Source organism: Esox lucius, chromosome 23, assembly GCF_011004845.1.
Source record: "Esox lucius isolate fEsoLuc1 chromosome 23, fEsoLuc1.pri, whole genome shotgun sequence".
Lineage (NCBI taxonomy): Eukaryota > Metazoa > Chordata > Actinopteri > Esociformes > Esocidae > Esox > Esox lucius.
In genome coordinates, this window is record NC_047591.1 from 14,317,574 (window position 1) to 14,336,160 (window position 18,587).

Genomic DNA, 18,587 nt, shown 5'->3' on the forward strand with positions numbered 1-18,587 from the left:
GAGGGGTGGCCTATGACTTCCACTTCATTGTAGTTGGAATCAGAGGGCCTAGGCTGTAATGGGTTCATGTTCCTACATCAGTAACACTTGGATTTAAATTGGAAAGTATATCTTTTTTTTTACATGTTTGGAAACAATATTTGAGCTAAATTCCAACCATATTCATTGATAACAGTAATGCAATTTAACAAACTGCACACAACTGAATTTAAGCCACTAACAAACAGAAACGCAATTCCTTCCAGTCGATATAAGAGACTGACAGACAGTTACAAGATATGGGTAAATGAAGTTATTTCAGCAAAAGGGGGCAACATGAGCTACTTTTTTCATAGTATGGAGAAAAAAAATACTATGAATACTATGAAAATGCATTTTGGTAGATTTATGAGGAATAACGCTGTTTCGGTGTCATCTGCTAAGTTACATTACCTTTATCAGGTTGAGCTATTTCCCCAAGTACACTTAAAGTTGCTGTGATGAAGCAAGGCCATAATGAATTAGATACCTCACAAGTGATAGAAAAAGGGATCAAATTAAAAAATGAGACTTGTTATAAACCACTAGCCACCTGGACCGCCTTCATTATCCACATATTACACAGACACCTCTGTCAATAGGCTAGTAAGCCCTGTTCAATCATATCTGAGAACTTGTATCCTGGAAACCCAGACTAGGAGCAGGCTTAACTTTATCAGCTCAGAGTACAATCTAAAAACTCAACACGGCGCAGTCACACATGCCTGTGTGGGGGCGCAACTCTGGAACTGCTGCAAATTGGATTTACCAGCAGAATAAATATTTTATGATACTTAAGAATCTTTTGGGTACAAAAGCAGGAATATGCCCCCTTTCTATTTTATGTTTTGTTACCTTTAATAACAAGAGGTATTACCTATACTGACAGAAAAAAATTAAGAGACCACAGCACCATTCAATATGCAGTGGTCTCTTAATTTTAACCCTTCTGTTCCTCACTCAAAAGATTAGTTTGTTTTTCAATGGAATTGTTCACGAATAGGTCACATTAAAGGTTAAAAGTTCTGACATGATTTATCTTTGTCTCATTCTTTTACACCACAAGAACCTGGCATTTTAACAGGGGTGTGTAGACTTTTTATATCCACTGTATGGTAGCACCAGGTGGGCCCATCAGTTGGGAGAACAACCTACTGAACCTGGGACGACAACACAGCCAGGGCCCAAAATAGGCATGGAGATCTGGATTTCAAGGAAACACACAGCACCAGCACAGAACAACTTTGGTGTAGTCTCAGGAAATTATAGACTTCAACAAAGTTCTTGTACCAGCCAGGAGTTGAACATTATGGTTGTTAGTGGCTAGAAGGTCTGGTGACATAACTGGTAGATAAGTAGATGCTGCTCTTGCCTTCTGCACATGATAAAATGACCCATTTCTCACTGCGTCACCCTCCTTCTAGCCCTCTATCAGGCAACAACAGTTTCCCACTTTTTTGCCTGTCCCTGAACAAGGATGCTGACCAGAAATGCTCCCATGATTTCTCACCTGTCCTCATTTGCTTTCTCTCTCCCTTTACAGACCCTACCGGTCTCTTTCTCCCTGTCACTCTTTACTCGTCTGTGTGTTTCCATCTCTGTCAGTTGGGTTCTGTCCTCCCACTATACTCAAGTGCATCATCAGGCCCAGAGGTATTTCAGTGATATATTGAGCACCAGACAGGATGTGATCTCTAGGGTAAATTACAGTGGGCTTAGTGACTAGGCTGCCCATACACACTACCAGGTATTCTATCCATAGGTCTGTGTCAGAGATGGAGATGTTTATTCCAACATCTGAACAGATGTAAGGATTGAAATACAGTGCCAGTATCACCCTGTGAGTGGGGGAACGTGTACGCCTATTGTGACATCGAAAAGGTTGTTCTCTAAATTAAATAGAATATACCATCGCCTAATATTGAGTTAATATAAAAATGCAATGTTGTTTTTATGACGAGCTCCCTATAAAGAGCCCCATCCTTGTATTTGTAGCTTGTTGTTTACGTCAGCCAATCAAAGCAGCTCTGCAGTCAGAAATAAATGTGTAGCCAGTGGAGTGAGAGTTCACCAAGGTGAACCAAATTGCTGGTGAGAAACCTCCTTAAGCAAGCTGTGTATTTAGAAGCTGAAAGACTTCTGTGAGACATGCTTCTAAGGAAGTTTTTCAATGTTGCGCCGATGAAGCAAGAGCACAAGCACCAAATTGGACTTGAAAAAAAGGATTTCAAATAGTGTATATCTTCATTTTGAGGGCGGTGATTGCATTTCAACCAGACTGAATGCTTTCAGGGGACAACTGACCGGGGTTAGTGCCTGTCCCTACCCTCATCCTCTACTTTGACAACATTCATAACCAACATGTCTCACCTGCTCAGAAAACACCAGAGCTCACCACTTGTTAGAACTCAACCCTCTTCAACACTTCTAACTACTGTCCTAACGTAATGCCCCAAATATCGTTCTGACCCCCTTCTCTTAACCCTCGGCTCACCTCGTTTCTGTAGCAGCTCATGAATGTCTGTCTTGGGCTCCAGCAGTTTGTCTGTGTCCACATCCCGTTCTAGTTCCTCAGCGGGGGGGGACTGGGGCAGCGGCTGGGCCTGTGACAAGTTCAGGGTCTGGCTCACCGACAAAATCTGGATCTTGGTACCGAGGTCTGGGGGCTCAGAGCCCAGAAAGGCAGCAGGACCATCAATACCTGCATAGTGGGACAAAAGAAACCCCATACATTTACTGCCTCAGGTCTATTACTGTTTCTCACCCAATTTCTCTTACATGACTAATTATGACCTTGTCTCGCACACGCATCTGGCTCAGTTTTCTTGCTACTGAGGCCCACAATCCACTGTGGTCTCCAACCTGCCAGCATAAATTCAAACACTATGGAATTGATTATGCAAACCAAGATAAGTCTAGTGTTTCTTCCTCTTGTAATGTACAGCAAACAAGCCCAATGTCCAGTAACCTGTAGAACAGTGCAGGGCTGGGAAGGTAGGGGTCAGGGATGATCTTTCGTGCTTGCTTCCTTGCCTTAATCGCTCTGTGAAGGGGTGGAGGGGTTTGGGGTAAAAGAAGGGTTGTAGTAAAAGCGCATGGCCAATTTCCATTGGACCATGTGTGCAAACAGACAAATCCTCTTTTGTCCCTTTTGAGATACCGCATAAGAATTAGGATTCCGAATAGCTACTGCCTTTTTCCCGGGTCCACAGAAAACATAACACAATACAGAAAGTTAACGAACAAGTACAGTCCAAAGACACAGGTATTTACTGACCTCATTGAGGTTTGTCACTTGGGCCTGCTTTTCTGTGTTTCAGCACCCAGATGTCAGCGGCCTATTTTCCTAAGAGCTCATTTCTATGTGAGGTGATTGGCTTTGTACCATCATTTCTTCACATATCCCTCTTTATAACAGCGTTTCTCTGTGCTACCCCTCCACTACGTCCATCTGAACGTCAGAGCTAAACTGGATTGATGGCTTTGGCTTGTCCTTTTCTTGCCTGGAAGTATGAATGCTGCTCGACCTTTCTGTGTAACAGTCCTCAATGTGTGAACGCCCATCTGGGGAACAGATAAAAGTGCCTCTTGGGAGGCTCATCTACCGCCAAATATGGAAGCCATTAATTGCAATGAAAGAATTATGGCTTATAAAAAAATTGAATTAAGAAAATCCATCTCATTGCTGTATTTGTTCACAATAGCTATAGTCAAGTTTTCAGTATAAACTTTGCTATGCGGCATTCAAGCTGCCAGTCAAGTAGGCAAACATTGTATCTTTAGATGCATGAAATGGAAGCACTTTGTCAAACTCAGAGCATAAGGCAGTTGAAATACACCTACCATTTTAACAACTTGGAATGCCTCTTGTGATTGACTGTTAGGTGTTCAATGCTTTATCTTTCACAACTGCACAGTAACAAACGCATTTCTTTTTTTTCTTTTTAAGAAGTTTGAAAAAACTTTGTAAACGCCTCCGTTAAAACAATTGCATTCCAAAATAGATACTGACCAGTACTGGCAGCATTAGGCTAGCCATCATATGGAAATGCTAACGTGTATTTTTGGCTTCATTTTGCTGACGGTAATTTGTTTACCATTATCGCTATTAAATGGGGCCTCCTCAGTCCCACATGCTTTTCCTGGTCATGTGACCTGACCCCAGAAAAACCCATGAACCTCATGAACAGGACAAATGACAGTGCCATAATCCTGCTAGGTAGCATTGTGGCTATCTCCAAGAACCAACACTCACCGTCCATGATGACATCGCTGGTGATGCTGAGGCGTGACTCTACCAGCGGGGCCTGCTCCTCACTGTGACGGGGCCTGGAGCGCCGGGGCCGGGCTTCTGGGTTGGGCTGCACCATCAGAGGCTCCTGACGCTTCCTCCGCTGCTTCTGCTCCAACAGCGCCCTCTGTGGGTGGGAGGGAGCAGCGACCATTAGAAGGAATATAAGTACAGGGGTAAAGATCAAGTGGGACTTGTTGTGATTAACACATTTTTCAATGTCATTTTTAAATCAACAAATATGTGAGAGTACAAAAAGGACGAGGACCCTTATTGACTTGATAGCACCACTTTTACCAGTGGACAAATATCACAGACTGCATCTTCCAGGAATGCAGATACAGCCCCAACGTGGCTTTGTTAAAAAACGTTATATGACATTAAGCCAACAGGCAAATAATATGGCATTAGCCCACTGGGCAAATTGTGTGACATTAACCCACCTGGCAAATCATACGACATTAATCCACCTGGATAATAATTTGGCATTAGCCCACCTGGCAAATCATGGACACACAGCAGAATGTCATGCTTCTTTCCATGACTATCGTTGTGAATAAAGTTAACAGGTAGAAAATCATGTCATTTCACTGGACAGAAACTGAAGAGGTGTGGTATGTTATAGGCAATTCCATTAATAAAGCTTGCAAATTTAAAAACATCTTTATATCCAACCAAGACCACCATCTGGTGAGTGTCTTGGTTAATCTCCCACTAGCTGCCGTTGCCTTTGTATATACCTGGCTTTGTTCAGTCGGCAGACAGTGTAGGGTCAGGGGCTGACAGTTTTACAGCCATCAGAAAGGTGCTAAAAAAAAACTAAGGACAGCAGTGTCAAGGGAGGCCACCTTCAGATTCCTGTCTGGACAATGCACAGCACAAGGCTTCTATACATGTGAAAAATTCAGAAAAGAGAAATTGTCCATTTCGATGAGTTTTAGGGGCATCAGCTGCGCCTTCAGCCCTAGACCCCGGTCAAAGCATGCGTGTTATATAACTGTCAATTAGTAGGAAGCAACAAAAACAAAACACGGGCTGTTTGGTGATGAACTGGGCTGGAAAGAGATGCGAGATCCTTGTCTGTCACAGGGCTCATTGGGCTGAGGCCTCCACTGTCAATGGGCGGATTTACCACCACGACAGAAAGGTTGCAGATCTCATGGCCAATATAACATATAAGGCTCAATATAAAATATAACGTTTACAGGCACTTGTGCGCACACGCCCAGACCACCTGGTTCTATTGGACCCCTGAAGTCAATACATATACATGGGGATGGAAGCCTGGGTGAAACATTTGATTAAAATGCAAATGAGGCCAAATGAAAGGCCTCGGAGGGCTTAATTGTTTTCAGCTTGTAGTCCGGTTTACATTTCAAACAGGCTTTGTTTCAGGAGGAGAGCAGGCTCGCTTTGTCATTTTCTTTAAGGCTAAAAATAGCAGGCAAATGAATAAAACATTGATGGATTATCATAACGACAAAGACTGTTGTATTAACTTGTTGATCACATATTCCGAAAAACAAAAACACAGTTCTTTCTTCCAGAGATGTCATATAAGGCATGAGACAATTATTTTATAATAAGATCTCCTATTTAAAGACTTTATCAAGAGCAACACATCTGACCTATTAAAGACATTTTGTGAAATTAGATGTTACAAATAATAACGCAATTTAAAATGACCTCATAAGACCTGGTAACAGCAGAGCAGACACTGAACTGTTTCTCTGGCTAAGAAAACTCATCAGAAAACAACACAACACTCAGTCAGATGTAAACTACTAAAATGAAACCTGTCCAAACAGGACCCAAAAATATTGCCTAGTCCCAATCTTGCTTGGACTATAACCAGAGTACCACCACTATGCGGGTCATAAATCAAAATGAGACGTATTAGGAATGGACATATCTGTAATAGAGAAGCGTGTAAGCTACTAATAATACAACTACTCTATTTTTAGAACAGCCTATTGTATTGTTGTCAATTTGAACAAACGACTGGCATTTTCAGAGGATAGGAAGGATATGAGGCAAGGAAATGACTCGATACACTCGGTTATACACTGTCCGGATGCTGTGTGAGCGCAAATATATTGCATGGGCCTGAAGCAAGATGAAAATAGCAGACAAGGACATCTCCTCATGCAAGGAAATGTGTCACACCAGAGACAAGCCATAACAATGACAACATCATGATGGGTTGGAATCAAACAAAATCAAACCATAGTGTGTCTTTACTGCTCCAGTTGGGACATAGGATGTGCCATCAAGGATCAGTAAAAACAAACTACAACATAAAAAATATGCATATATACAAACAATATTTTTTTTTAAATGACTGACTACAGTCTAATGATTTTAATCATTTAAAAGTGTCATTGTAAAAGATCAAAGTGCAAATGATGCATTATTTAATGTAATAAAACATGTGGGATAACAGATACACACACAACCCTCAACTGGACAAATCTATAACCCCTCCCTCCCTCTCTCCACACACCCACACAGTACATACAAAAACACACTAACTAGCATCAAACCTAAACTTCAAATCGGTCAAAACAGACAGCTACAAACGACAGAAAAGAATGAGAAGTAGTGACCCACCCTTTCCATTGACATCCGAAGTGAGACAGTGAAAGAAATCGGAAAGTTTTTCTGTGAACCTCAGGGTTCCATGATCTGTGAGCCACTGTCACATCTAAAATTTCCCCCACCAAGCAGAACTCGCACCAGGCATGCTTCTGTCTTCCTGCCCGCCCCCCCCCCCCCCCCCCCCCCTTTACCGCTGGATCAGGCTTTAAGATCAGATAACTAAGAGGAGGATTACAACACCAGCTTCCTTCTCACACTGGGTTGGTCGCTCCTCGTCAGCCTGTGAGAATGTGTGCGAAAGAGAACGAGAGTGTGTGCGTGCGTATGTGTGCGCCCGAGTGGTCACTGTGGCTAACCGAATCGGCGATCTTTAGCGCAGGTGCAAACAGCGACAGAATGGCCGTTATGGGGAGCGTTCAGTGTCCCAGAGCCACAGAGGACAGTGACAGGAGGAGAAGCGTGAGGGGGGGCTGCAGACAACACATTTCCCTGCTGCTTGCCTGCCTGGCTGGCTGGCTGGCTGGCTGGCTGGCTGGCTGGCTGGCTATCTCGCTGCCCTTGATTTACCGTGTGTGTGTGTGTGTGTTACATAAGAGGGAGAAGGGCAGTCAGCTAAGGCAGGCAAAAGCTGTATGGGAATCTGTTGAACAGCTGCGCCTCTGTACCAAATCCCATCCAGGTCCTTTGGCATATAGCTCACCCTGCATAGAGTCTTCCCTACTAAGAAACACCCTGCGCCCGGGGCTCTATTGCGCCCGGGTCTCTATTGCGCCCGGGTCTCTATTGCGCCTCAATAAATCCCATTTTTCATCAGCAGTTATCACAAAGTGAATACACAGACAACAATCCAAAAACCACTAAAACAAATCCAGTAAGAACAACATATTGAAGCACAGAGGCATAAAGACCTCCCTAATCCCTACTGCACATTGTGCAATACTGAGTTAGGATCCAGACCAATGCAGTGCACTACAAAAGGAACTGTGTGACATTTGGGATTCACTCCCTCTGTTGGTCTATGTTTCTGCCACTCAGCTCCCTGGCCTTTTACTACATTGTGTGAATGTTGAATGAATTTGGTTTCTTAAAGCAAATTGTTCCGTTTCATTTTAAAGGGGCCAACAGTGAACGTGGATAAGGACAGGCAGAAGGAACAATCATCAGACACGCAGACCAGGATGAGCTGTTCCCTGACATAAAAGCAGCTTTATCACTCCACTACGAGATACAACAATTAACATCCGGAAAAATACTTCTCTTCCAGCCAATTGTACAAATTGTCCACGTGGAGCCAAACGCTGGTAAGTTCAAATGCACACTATTTTCTCTCTTTTTCGCAATCAGCTTCATCATATAAAGGGTCTGAATTGAAGTTGTGGTTACAGTGACAACTAATTCATAGCCTGAGTGACACCAACCACACAACAACGGCTGAAAACAAGGCCACACACTGCCAATCAGATTTTCACTCTTGACAGGCTTAAAGTTAAGAACTTCGAAGAAAACAAGCAAATAAGAACCAATTACATTTTAGTCAATTAGCAACTTACTGATTTATTATTGAAACATAACTATAGTACTATACACATATACAGTGGGGAGAACAAGTATTTGATACACTGCCGTTTTTGCAGGTTTTCCCACTTACAAAGCATGTAGAAGTCTGTAATTTTTATCATAGGTACTCTTCAACTGTGAGTGATGGGATCTAAAACAAAAATCCAGAAAATCACATTATATGCTTTTTAAGTAATTAATTTGCATGACATATGTATTTGATACATCAGAAAAGCAGAACTTAATATTTGGTATAGAAACCTTTGTTTGCAATTACAGAGATCATATGTTTCCTGTAGTTCTTGACCAGGTTTGCACACACTGGAGCAGGGATTTTAGCCCACTCTTCCATACAGACCTTCTCCAGATCCTTCAGGTTTCAGGGCTGTCGCTGGGCAATACGGACTTTCAGCTCCCTCCAAAGATTTTCTATTGGGTTCTGGTCTGGAAACTGGCTAGGCCACTCCAGGACCTTGAGATGCTTCTTACGGAGCCACTCCTTAGTTGCCCTGGCTGTGTGTTTCGGGTCGTTGTCATGCTGGAAGACCCAGCCACGACCCATCTTCAGTGCTCTTACTGAGGGAAGGAGGTTGTTGGCCAAGATCTCTCGATACATGGCCCCATCCATCCTCCCCTCAATATGGTGCAGTCGTCATGTCCCCTTTGCAGAAAAGCATCCCCAAAGAATGATGTTTCCACCTCCATGCTTCACGGTTGGGATGATGTTCTTGGGGTTGTACTCATCCTTTTTCTTCCTCCAAACACAGTGAGTGGAGTTTAGACCAAAAAGCTCTATTTTTGTCTCATCAGACCACATGACCTTCTCCCATTCCTCCTCTGGATCATCCAGATGGTCAATGGCAAACTTCAGACCGGCCTGGACATGCGCTGGCTTGAGCAGGGGGACCTTGCGTGCACTGCAGGATTTTAATCCCTGACAGCGTAGTGTGTTACTAATGGTTTTCTTTGAGATCATTGACCAGGTCCTGCCGTGTAGTTCTGGGCTGATCCCTCACCTTCCTCATGATCATTGATGTCCCCCGAGGTGAGATCTTGCATGGAGCCCCAGACCGAGGGAGATTGACCGTCATCTTGAACTTCTGACATTTTCTAATAATTGCGCCAACAGTTGTTGCCTTCTCACCAAGCTGCTTGCCTATTGTCCTGTAGCCCATCCCAGCCTTGTGCAGGTCTACAATTTTATCCCTGATGTCCTTACACAGCTCTCTGGTGTTGGCCATTGGGGAGAGGTTGAAGTCCATTTGATTGAGTGTGTGAACAGGTGTCTTTTATACAGGTAACGAGTTCAAACAGGTGCAGTTAATACAGGTAATGAGCGTAGAACAGGAGGGCTTCTTAAAGAAAAACTAACAGTTCTGTGAGAGACGGAATTCTTACTGGTTGGTAGGTGATCAAATACTTAATTATTTAAAAATCAATGTGATTTTCTGGATTTCTGTTGTACATTCTGTCTCTCACAGTTGAAGAGTACCTCTACATGCTTTGTAAGTAGGAAAACCTGCAATATCGGCAGTGTATCAAATACTTGTTCTCCCCACTGTGTGTGGGTGTGTGTGTGTGTGTGTGTGTGTGTGCGCGCGCGTGCGTGCGTGCGTGTGTGTGTGTAGGGGAGTAGAGGAGATGAATGAGCCAATGGGGGCAAATTGGAAATGTAACCAGCACACCAGGGTTTAAACATCTCCATGTTCCCTAAACTGGCCTGGGTCATTAACATTTGGACTTTAGACCAGAGGGAAGAGCACCCCACACTGGCCCTCAAACAACACTTCAGCATCTAGCCTCCCATCCAGGGACCCACCAGAACAGACCCTGCTGAGCAGTGCTGCCAAAACCAAAAAATACATCAACAGCAAAACACCTCTCGATATAATATGGAGGTAACCCATAAAAAGGTACAACTAATTGTCCATACATTTTTTGTAGTTTACATATATCCAGCCAACACATCTGAATTACGTTTAGGCCTGGCCAGTGACTAGCTGTGTCTGATTGTTTGGCTTTGCAAGTACAAAGGTGTTCACACAGAATAAGTCAAGTGCTATATATCCTTACTAGTTCCACATTGAGGTGGTTCACAGTCTTCCTTGTTTAATACATTTAACCAAAAATGTTGTGTCCTTACCTGCTTTTCCAGCTTCTGTTGCCTGAGGCTTGTGCTGTCATCATCAAGTGCACTGGAAAGAGACAAGACAAAATTACTCCACGTAATACATAGTGATTCACTAAGATTCACTAAGAACTAAACAGAAGCCAAAAGGCTGAAAAGGGGAGACACCTATCCTGAATCAAAGGTCAAAAGGTAATGTGCTCTAATGATCTCAACCTGGCACAGCCAGAAGAAGACTGGCTGATATAAAAAGGTCTTTATGAAATACATCTGATTGATGGATGCATTTGTTCAGTGTAAAATGTTTGCCAGTTTCTTTGCGACAGCGTTCACTAATCAATCAACCCCGGATCTCAATTACTGTTAGGACATCAATGACCACATTTTCTATGGAATTCCACCAGGGGGCAACACTGCTGTGAATATCAACTGCAGACTGCATTCACATCTCCTTGCAGAGCTGGAATTTAATGTCACTGACATTAGATAAAACAGCTGCAGATAAATAACCCTGTAGTGCGCTGTGAAGAAGTACACAATATATTTTATCTTAATTTCAGCAACAATGACAGAAAAGGTTAACCAAAGTACAGCCATTTTTTCAAGAGCTGGCGTGCAACCCTGAGATAGTTCTATTGATTGCATCGACGGTGCCGTCAGAGAAAGTTTTAGAAGTAATCACCGGTGATGTCCTCCATTTCAATGTCGCAATTGAAAGCAACGCACGTCTTTTTTCCTACACTCAGTGATTTCCTTAATGATCTTCCAGGACATTGTCATGAACCTCCCAATAATATTCTGATGCATTTCAACAGACCTAAATCCCTATGATTTCAATTTGATTTACTGAAATTATAATAGCCTGCAAATCCACTTTTTCCCAATATATAATTGCTCCCAAAAGCAAATAATCTTACTTAATACAGAGGATTGTGATTAACTGCAATACATTTCTTTAATTTCACAGCACTAGTCTTTCATTAAAAAAAGAATACACTAAGAAATAAAGGCCATGCTTTGCTCAGTGATAAATGACAAATGTAGCTATCAGCCTATTACATCAAGTGGAAGGAATGTTGATTTTTGAGGCGTTTCTTGCATGTACTTCCTGCTCCAAGTCCACTCAACATTTCTATTAAGGATTAAGACCCAGGCTTTCAGTTGGCCATTTCATATTTTCTAAACCTTCTGCTGCGGATTTGCTTTAGGGTTTTGAATCGGTCCTGTTGCAAGATCAATGTTATTTTCCTACCACAATAATTAGAAACCTACCACAAGGAGTCGCTAGAGAGCAGCAAGGCAACAATGGTCGGACACCAACCCCGCCCACCCGAACAGCGCAGCGTCAAATAACCCCACCCTGTGCATGACCACGCTGTTAGTATGCCAGGCCCAGGATTCGAACCGGGACGCACTGCGAGTCAGTGACTAAGATAAGACCACAACACAAAGCGTGGGACGGCACGATGCGTAGGAGCCCTTGGCGGGCGTCAAGACGGACCATGCACGCCCGTAGGTGTGAGTGACGCACGTCATGGAGGCGGACGGGCACGCGTCAACTGGAAAGGGCACTATACAGCAAAAGGGCCATGTGCTCTGTACAGGTTGAGCCTTACCTGAACACGTGCCTGCTCAATGTATGCTTCATCGCAATGACATGAATGGACAAAACTAGCATGCCCATATTATCTCCTGGATGAGGTGTTTATCTGGAGAACAGGTCAATGTTTATATTATGCGATGTACATTATGTGATGGTGTGGTAACCACCTTGGGCTACCCTGGTACAACACTGGGTCTCTTTCGGTAAGGGAAGACGAGAAGTCGCGTTATTGTTCAGAGGCAGGATTCTACACAGTGCCCCTCTAAGCGAAGCTCAACGCGAATAGGCAAACCTGACAGAAAAAAAACTAACTAACTGTCGTTATACAACTCACATCACTGGAGTTGTTAAGTGAGGAGTTGCAGGAGTAGGAGTCCATAAAGGAGGAAGCAGCAGGAGTGCATAAAGAGGAACCGACCACCACTCACATAGTCCACAAACCACTTTCACTGCAGACGCATGGCGCGTGTGTGTGTGTGTGTGTGTGTGTGTGTGTTTACGGGGGGTTGATGGAGGTATGGGGGTGGAATGAAGTGAGAACTGGGGTCATGTGTCGAATAAAATCTCTGTGAATTACTCCTTAATCGGAGTCAGTCCGCATGCTCATGAGGTCAAGAATCCTAGGATGTATCATACCCATTATTACAGAAATTGTCACATGAACATGTTTAGAAGAACTAATTCAAAATTGTTATTTATGGTCCAGTAACGTGGAGAGTTCATAATGGTGTCCGAGGCATATTTACTGTGTAAAAGATATACACATTTCCATTAACAATAGGCATAAATCATATTACTCGGCTAACTACTCATCATAAATGTACTGAAATTTAAAGAGCCATTCAGGTCTGCCAATCATGTGGCAACAACTCAATGCATTTAGACATGGTCAAACCAAGCATCAGAATGGGGAAGAAAGGTGATTTAAGTGACTTTGAACATGGTATGGTTTTGGTGACAGATGGGCTGGTTTGAGTATTTCACTAAGTCCTGATCTACTGGGATTTTCCCACACAACCATCTCTAGGATTTCTGCTGCGACATTCAGGCGGTAGGGCCAGAATTTCCTGTAAACAACACGAAAGCATGGATCCATCCTGCCTTGTATCAACGCTTCAGGCTGGTGGTGGTGTAATGTGGTAGGGGATATTTTCATGGCACACTTTGGGCCCCTTAGCACCAACTGAGCATCGTTTAAACGCCACAGCCTTACTGAGTATTGCTGCTGACCATGTCCATCCCTTTACGACCAAAGTCTACCCATATTGTAATGGCTACTTTCAGCAAGATAATACGCCGGGTCACAAAGCTCACATCATCAAGCTGGTTTCTTGAACATGACAATGAGTCGACTGTACTCAAATGGCCTCCACAGTCACCGGATCTCAATCCAATAGAGCACCTCTGGGATGTGGTGGAGGGGGAGATTCACACCATGGATGTGCAGCAGGCAAATCTGCAGCAACTGCTGATGCTGTAATGTCAATATGGACCAAAATCGGAGGAATGTTTCCAACAATTTGTTTCATTTATGCCATAAAGGATGAAGGCAGTTCTGAAGACAAAAGGGGGTCCAAGCCGGCACAAGCAACGTGTACATAATGAAGTGGCCGGTGAGTGTAGGTGGGTAGACCTGTCCACAGGGAGGACATCACGACGCACCTGAGCAAGTGTTGGGGACCGTAGTGACGAGAGAAGGATAATGGCAGGCGATAATTACACATAGGGGACACGCACTGGGGAAACTGGGAGGACAGAGGGTCAGAGCAGGGGGAATGTGTGCAGGATGAACTGTCCAGCTAGGGACCTGGGAGAAGCAGCGGGGATACTCTCCACTGGGAAAAGGCGGGCAACTTGGCTGAACTTGGTCTCTCTGACAGTAAAAACTGGAAGCTTTTTCTAGTAGTCCCTAATCCAGACTGTGCTGTACAACTTGACAGGGTTTCAACGTGGCAGTCACCAAAGCAGAGCATTTCTCAAGTCAATCGATCCACTAACCGACTGTAGCGTGAAGAGTATTCAGGAGAACTGATAACTTCATTATGAAATGAAAAGTAGATGGAAACCGGTTTGACTCTCAGGAACACAGTTGTCATTTGTTTCCCTCTCTGATGCTCACAAACGTCATAGGACATATTAACAACATCACAATGGAAAGCAATGGGTCTATTCTACACTCAGTGGTCGTCCTTACATTTTCAGGAACTTCCCAATACCATTTTAGTAGCTACATAGAATATACCTAAATCCTTCAGATTACAACTAAGTTACACTACATTGCAACCAGTGAGTTTTCCTAGCCACTGTGCAATATGTTGTTGTTGCTTGCACTTTAGGGTTTTAGGCTGTGAATATGTACTTCACGGCCTAAAATACTTTGTGACAAATGCTAATCTCTATGATTTGGTTGATTATTTATTATGGGAATAACCTACAGGCCAAACATTATTTAACCACATAATTTCTTCCAATAGCCTAAATTTCTCCTAACAGAAAGTTACACAGAAACATTCAAGGAACGCTGTTGTAATACATGGGTGCTAGGTGCTCTTTACCTTGCTGTTGAGGTAGAGGAGAAACTAGTGGAGCTGGAGGGTCTTCAGGGCCATTGCATTGAAATATGTAAAACAGGACACACAGATCATTATTTGGGAACAGGAAACACAGGACCAACAAGAAAGCTGGAGATCAGTAATGAAAAGAAAATCAAGTCTTAACGCGATGCTTTTGTACAGTTCATACTGTACTTGTCCATTTGAGAAGCCAAACACATTATCCATCTAGCTTATTGTGAAATGTGAATAACCAATAACATGTCAAGGATTAAAATGTTCAGCTAAGTCACAAAACACACTGTAGTGGCCTGCAATATACGAATCAATGTCAGAGAGACAACAAACATTGACCAGGCAGGGCGCAAAAACTATTATTTTATAATTTCATATATCTAAATATATAATTTAATAATCTGAGAATATAGCCTAATGATTGTCCTCCATCTCTATCAAATGTGAAGGACACCTGCTGTCTGTTCCCCTCACAGGCCTCTACGTGGTAATCAATGTTTTATAACACTGTCACAGCTAAGGTGACAATGAAGGACTTAAGACTGACCATCTGCACAGTTTGACACCAACCAGGTAACCATGGACACCTTGAGCCGTGAACAATGCACTTTTGCAGCCAATTGCTCTCAGTGACTGAAACTAACACCATGCTGTAAAGATTTACTGGCAAGCAGCAACAACAACAACAACAAAAACACAGGCCAGTAACAGACTATTACATTGGCACAAAAGATACTAGATTCTGATAAAAAACAATATACTCTATTCTCTTTTCACCAACTGTATGTAGGCGGGCTACATGTGTGTGTATTATATCTATAGCCCAGTCTCCTCACAACAGCAGTTTATGATCATAGCAAGCTTTTCTCATTGGCATTCTGCTCTTCTTCCCATACGGCTCTTCCCACCAGGAAGTTAGGTGGGTCAACATGTATGTGAGCACGCTCACTCACCTGACAACCTCACTTAGCTTTGCCGGCACTATGGAAACCATCAAAACATTAGAACCATAAGAGACAACAGGCCACGTGGAAGCATATCATTAAACCGTAATTAAAGGAATCTTTAATTACATTTAATAGCTTGTCCAGGCTTACGTATAGCTAGGGGCCATTTTATAAGGAGCACCAAAGAAAACATGGTACACGACAACATCCTGCTCCAACAGACAGCGAGTTAAGTGACCGTGGTTTGCTATATAAAGTATGCAGAGAGACATTCAATTACTGTTTGACTGAATGTTACAATGGGCTAAATGAGTGATGCTATTGCATTAGAGCCCTCAACAGTGACCGCAACCCAACCCCGGCCTCAACCCAACCCCGGCCTCAACCCAACCCCGGCCTCAACCCAACCCCGGCCTCAACCCAATCCCGGCCTGAAACCAAAAATGTGGGATCTAATGGAAAAGACTGAAAGGCCCGACCGGTACTCAGTGGGTGTACTTAAACAGTCCCAGGTGTAGGGTAAGCCCACCTATTAACCCCACCTACACTTTAAGCCAGGGACTGACCACTAGGTTTGCCTACGGGACAAATCTGCATTGAGCTAATTTTTCACAGGCCAACATGGACATGAAAAGCTGTGTTCAAAATGTATTAAATAATTTTAAGTACATTAAAATAAAAGATAATTGGAAGTTTTAACACCAAGTGACTGATTTTAAGAAAGTGCCATAGATATTAGAAATGTCTAAAATTGGTTTCCCCTTCAATAAATACATTTCTGGGTTTAAAAGAAAGACTAAACTGGAGGATGCAGAGAATGGCTACAGTTCTAGTAAAACCGGTCAAATAGCAAGAGAAAGGGATTAGGCCTTTGAAAAAGTGTGATGACACTGGCGAAAAAGCAGTTTTGGCACTCGGATGATCTACGTCCAACTAACACAATCAGGGATTCATTATTTTGCAAAAGATGCCCTGCCACCAAGTAGTAAAATGACTACTAATCAGTTTCAGACTGTACCGTCAAGGAAGATGAAAGGACCAGTGGAATAAAAGATAATGCACAATGTAGTGATTTAACAGCATTGTTTTACTATGCCTATACTGAACTAAAATGGGCTAAACAAGTCATTCAGAAAACAAGCTCCTTCACACGAATTATTTTGTGCAGGCAGTTAGACTACTTGGCCAACAATTCTTAGCAAGTCCTAAACTACCCCAAACAGCCCCAAACCACACAACATGAAATGTAAGAAACCTTTGTTACAGAGCGAGAGCCTGACCTATGAATAAGTAACAACATGTAACCGAAGACAACAACGTAACAGAAGTAACAATGCAACAGAAGTCATCCTTAACAACAACAACAACAGGTAAGCCATTCGGCCCATGGAGAACAGAAAATGCGTGTGGGTGAGAGGAAGGAGCAGTGGGCGTTTGTAGTGTTGGTCTGCAACAAACACAACAAAAGCATGACTCAGAGGACACAGTCCAATTCACTCTCACTTCCTCTTTCCTCCAATCTCAACACACACACACACACACACACACACACACACACAAACTGTGCGTAAGTTTGTGTGTGTGTAATAGCCAGGAATATACGGGACCATGTGTAGGCCTGTTATATACCTGTAGGACCAACGGCTGTAGACAGGCTGGGCGCCACCGTTCTTTACAGTGTCCATGATGCCAGTCTAGGTGCGCTATAGAAAGACCAAGTCCAACAGCAGCTTAGATAATGTATGGCGCTCCCAGCCAAGTCCAGAGTCAGTCTGAAGCTCTACGCAGAGCTCCCACCACCACCCTGCTGTACGACAGCCATGTGGGAGTCCCAATTCGGGGAGTGACGGTTCCACACAGGTGAGGGTGAGGTCTATTAGTGCGACTTGTTGCTATGACACCCCGCTTCAGACTGGCCCCTGAACGCCAAACAAAGAACACGGAAGGATTTCCAGTTAGGGAAGCATGAATATGGCACAAGTTCACGCCAACATAAAAAACATGGTGTGAAACCATGAAGATTGCTCTTCTGATTTAAGTCTGTGTACATCTTCAGGTTCCTGTTTTTATTAAATGTTTTGGGAAAGTTAGGTGTATTTGCCTACCTTAGGAACAGAATGACAGATTTCATCTACCCGACTTAGGGATTCAAAATAGCATCCTTTCAGATTCACATGCTCCAACTGCTTGCCTGTTGTCACAAAACAGATCCAATGTGTGTATAAGAGGCTATTGTTGTACCTACTACAGAAGAACAGCCGGGCGAGCATGTACAACTGCTTACACGTTAGACATGACTGGACATGACTGGATCAGAAATTCAGCAAGCAGATAGCATTTCCTCTGACTCAGAGTGAGACATTGCCTGGACAGACGGTGGCTTGGTGCAAACTGAATTCAACAGCAGATGGTTTTTATATGTGCTTTACCCTAATCTCAGTATCTGAAATGAACCGATTTAGCACTTAACAGAAAGTCCCAGATAATTAACTAAAAATGTTTTTCACAATGTTTTCACAATATTCTAGGTTTTGGTCTTTCAACATAAGGTATGTGGAGGAGTTACTCCCAATTACATTACAAGAAGCATAAACACACATCCTACACATGGCACCTGCAACGCCCGGACAGTGGGTCCTATTTCTGGGAGCACCCAAACGTAACTGCCAACTTACTGAATGTTCTTCTAAATACATAAAAAAAAAAAAAATATATATATATATATATATATATATATATATATATATATATATATATATATATATATATATTTTCTAAAACTGGCAAGACATGGCGGACCTTGGTCCTGTTGCTAGGAGACCAAAGGGTCTTCATGTCATTGTTGTGGGTGTTAATACAGCTACAAGCACAGGGAAAG

At 43.0% G+C, this 18,587-nt stretch overlaps 1 protein-coding gene across 9 annotated transcripts in view; it reads right to left on the minus strand.

The window, feature by feature from the left end:
• The window catches only part of zmp:0000000711 (tubby-related protein 3), a 35,560-nt gene that overhangs the window by 6,857 nt on the left and 10,116 nt on the right, over positions 1-18,587 (minus strand). For 2 of the 9 annotated variants that reach the window (XM_010892605.4, XM_010892606.4), the window contains 5 exons: positions 14,751-14,792; positions 10,608-10,659; positions 4,274-4,436; positions 2,987-3,061; positions 2,513-2,719 (listed from right to left, as the gene is read on the minus strand). In XM_010892605.4, the coding sequence (XP_010890907.1) occupies positions 2,513-2,719; positions 2,987-3,061; positions 4,274-4,436; positions 10,608-10,659; positions 14,751-14,792 (539 nt within the window). Of the gene's footprint in view, positions 1-2,512; positions 2,720-2,986; positions 3,062-4,273; positions 4,437-6,919; positions 7,055-10,607; positions 10,660-14,750; positions 14,793-17,338; positions 17,975-18,587 lie in introns of those variants that run through there. The other 7 variants (XM_010892609.4, XM_010892608.4, XM_020042778.2 and 4 more) reach the window with 6 other exon arrangements.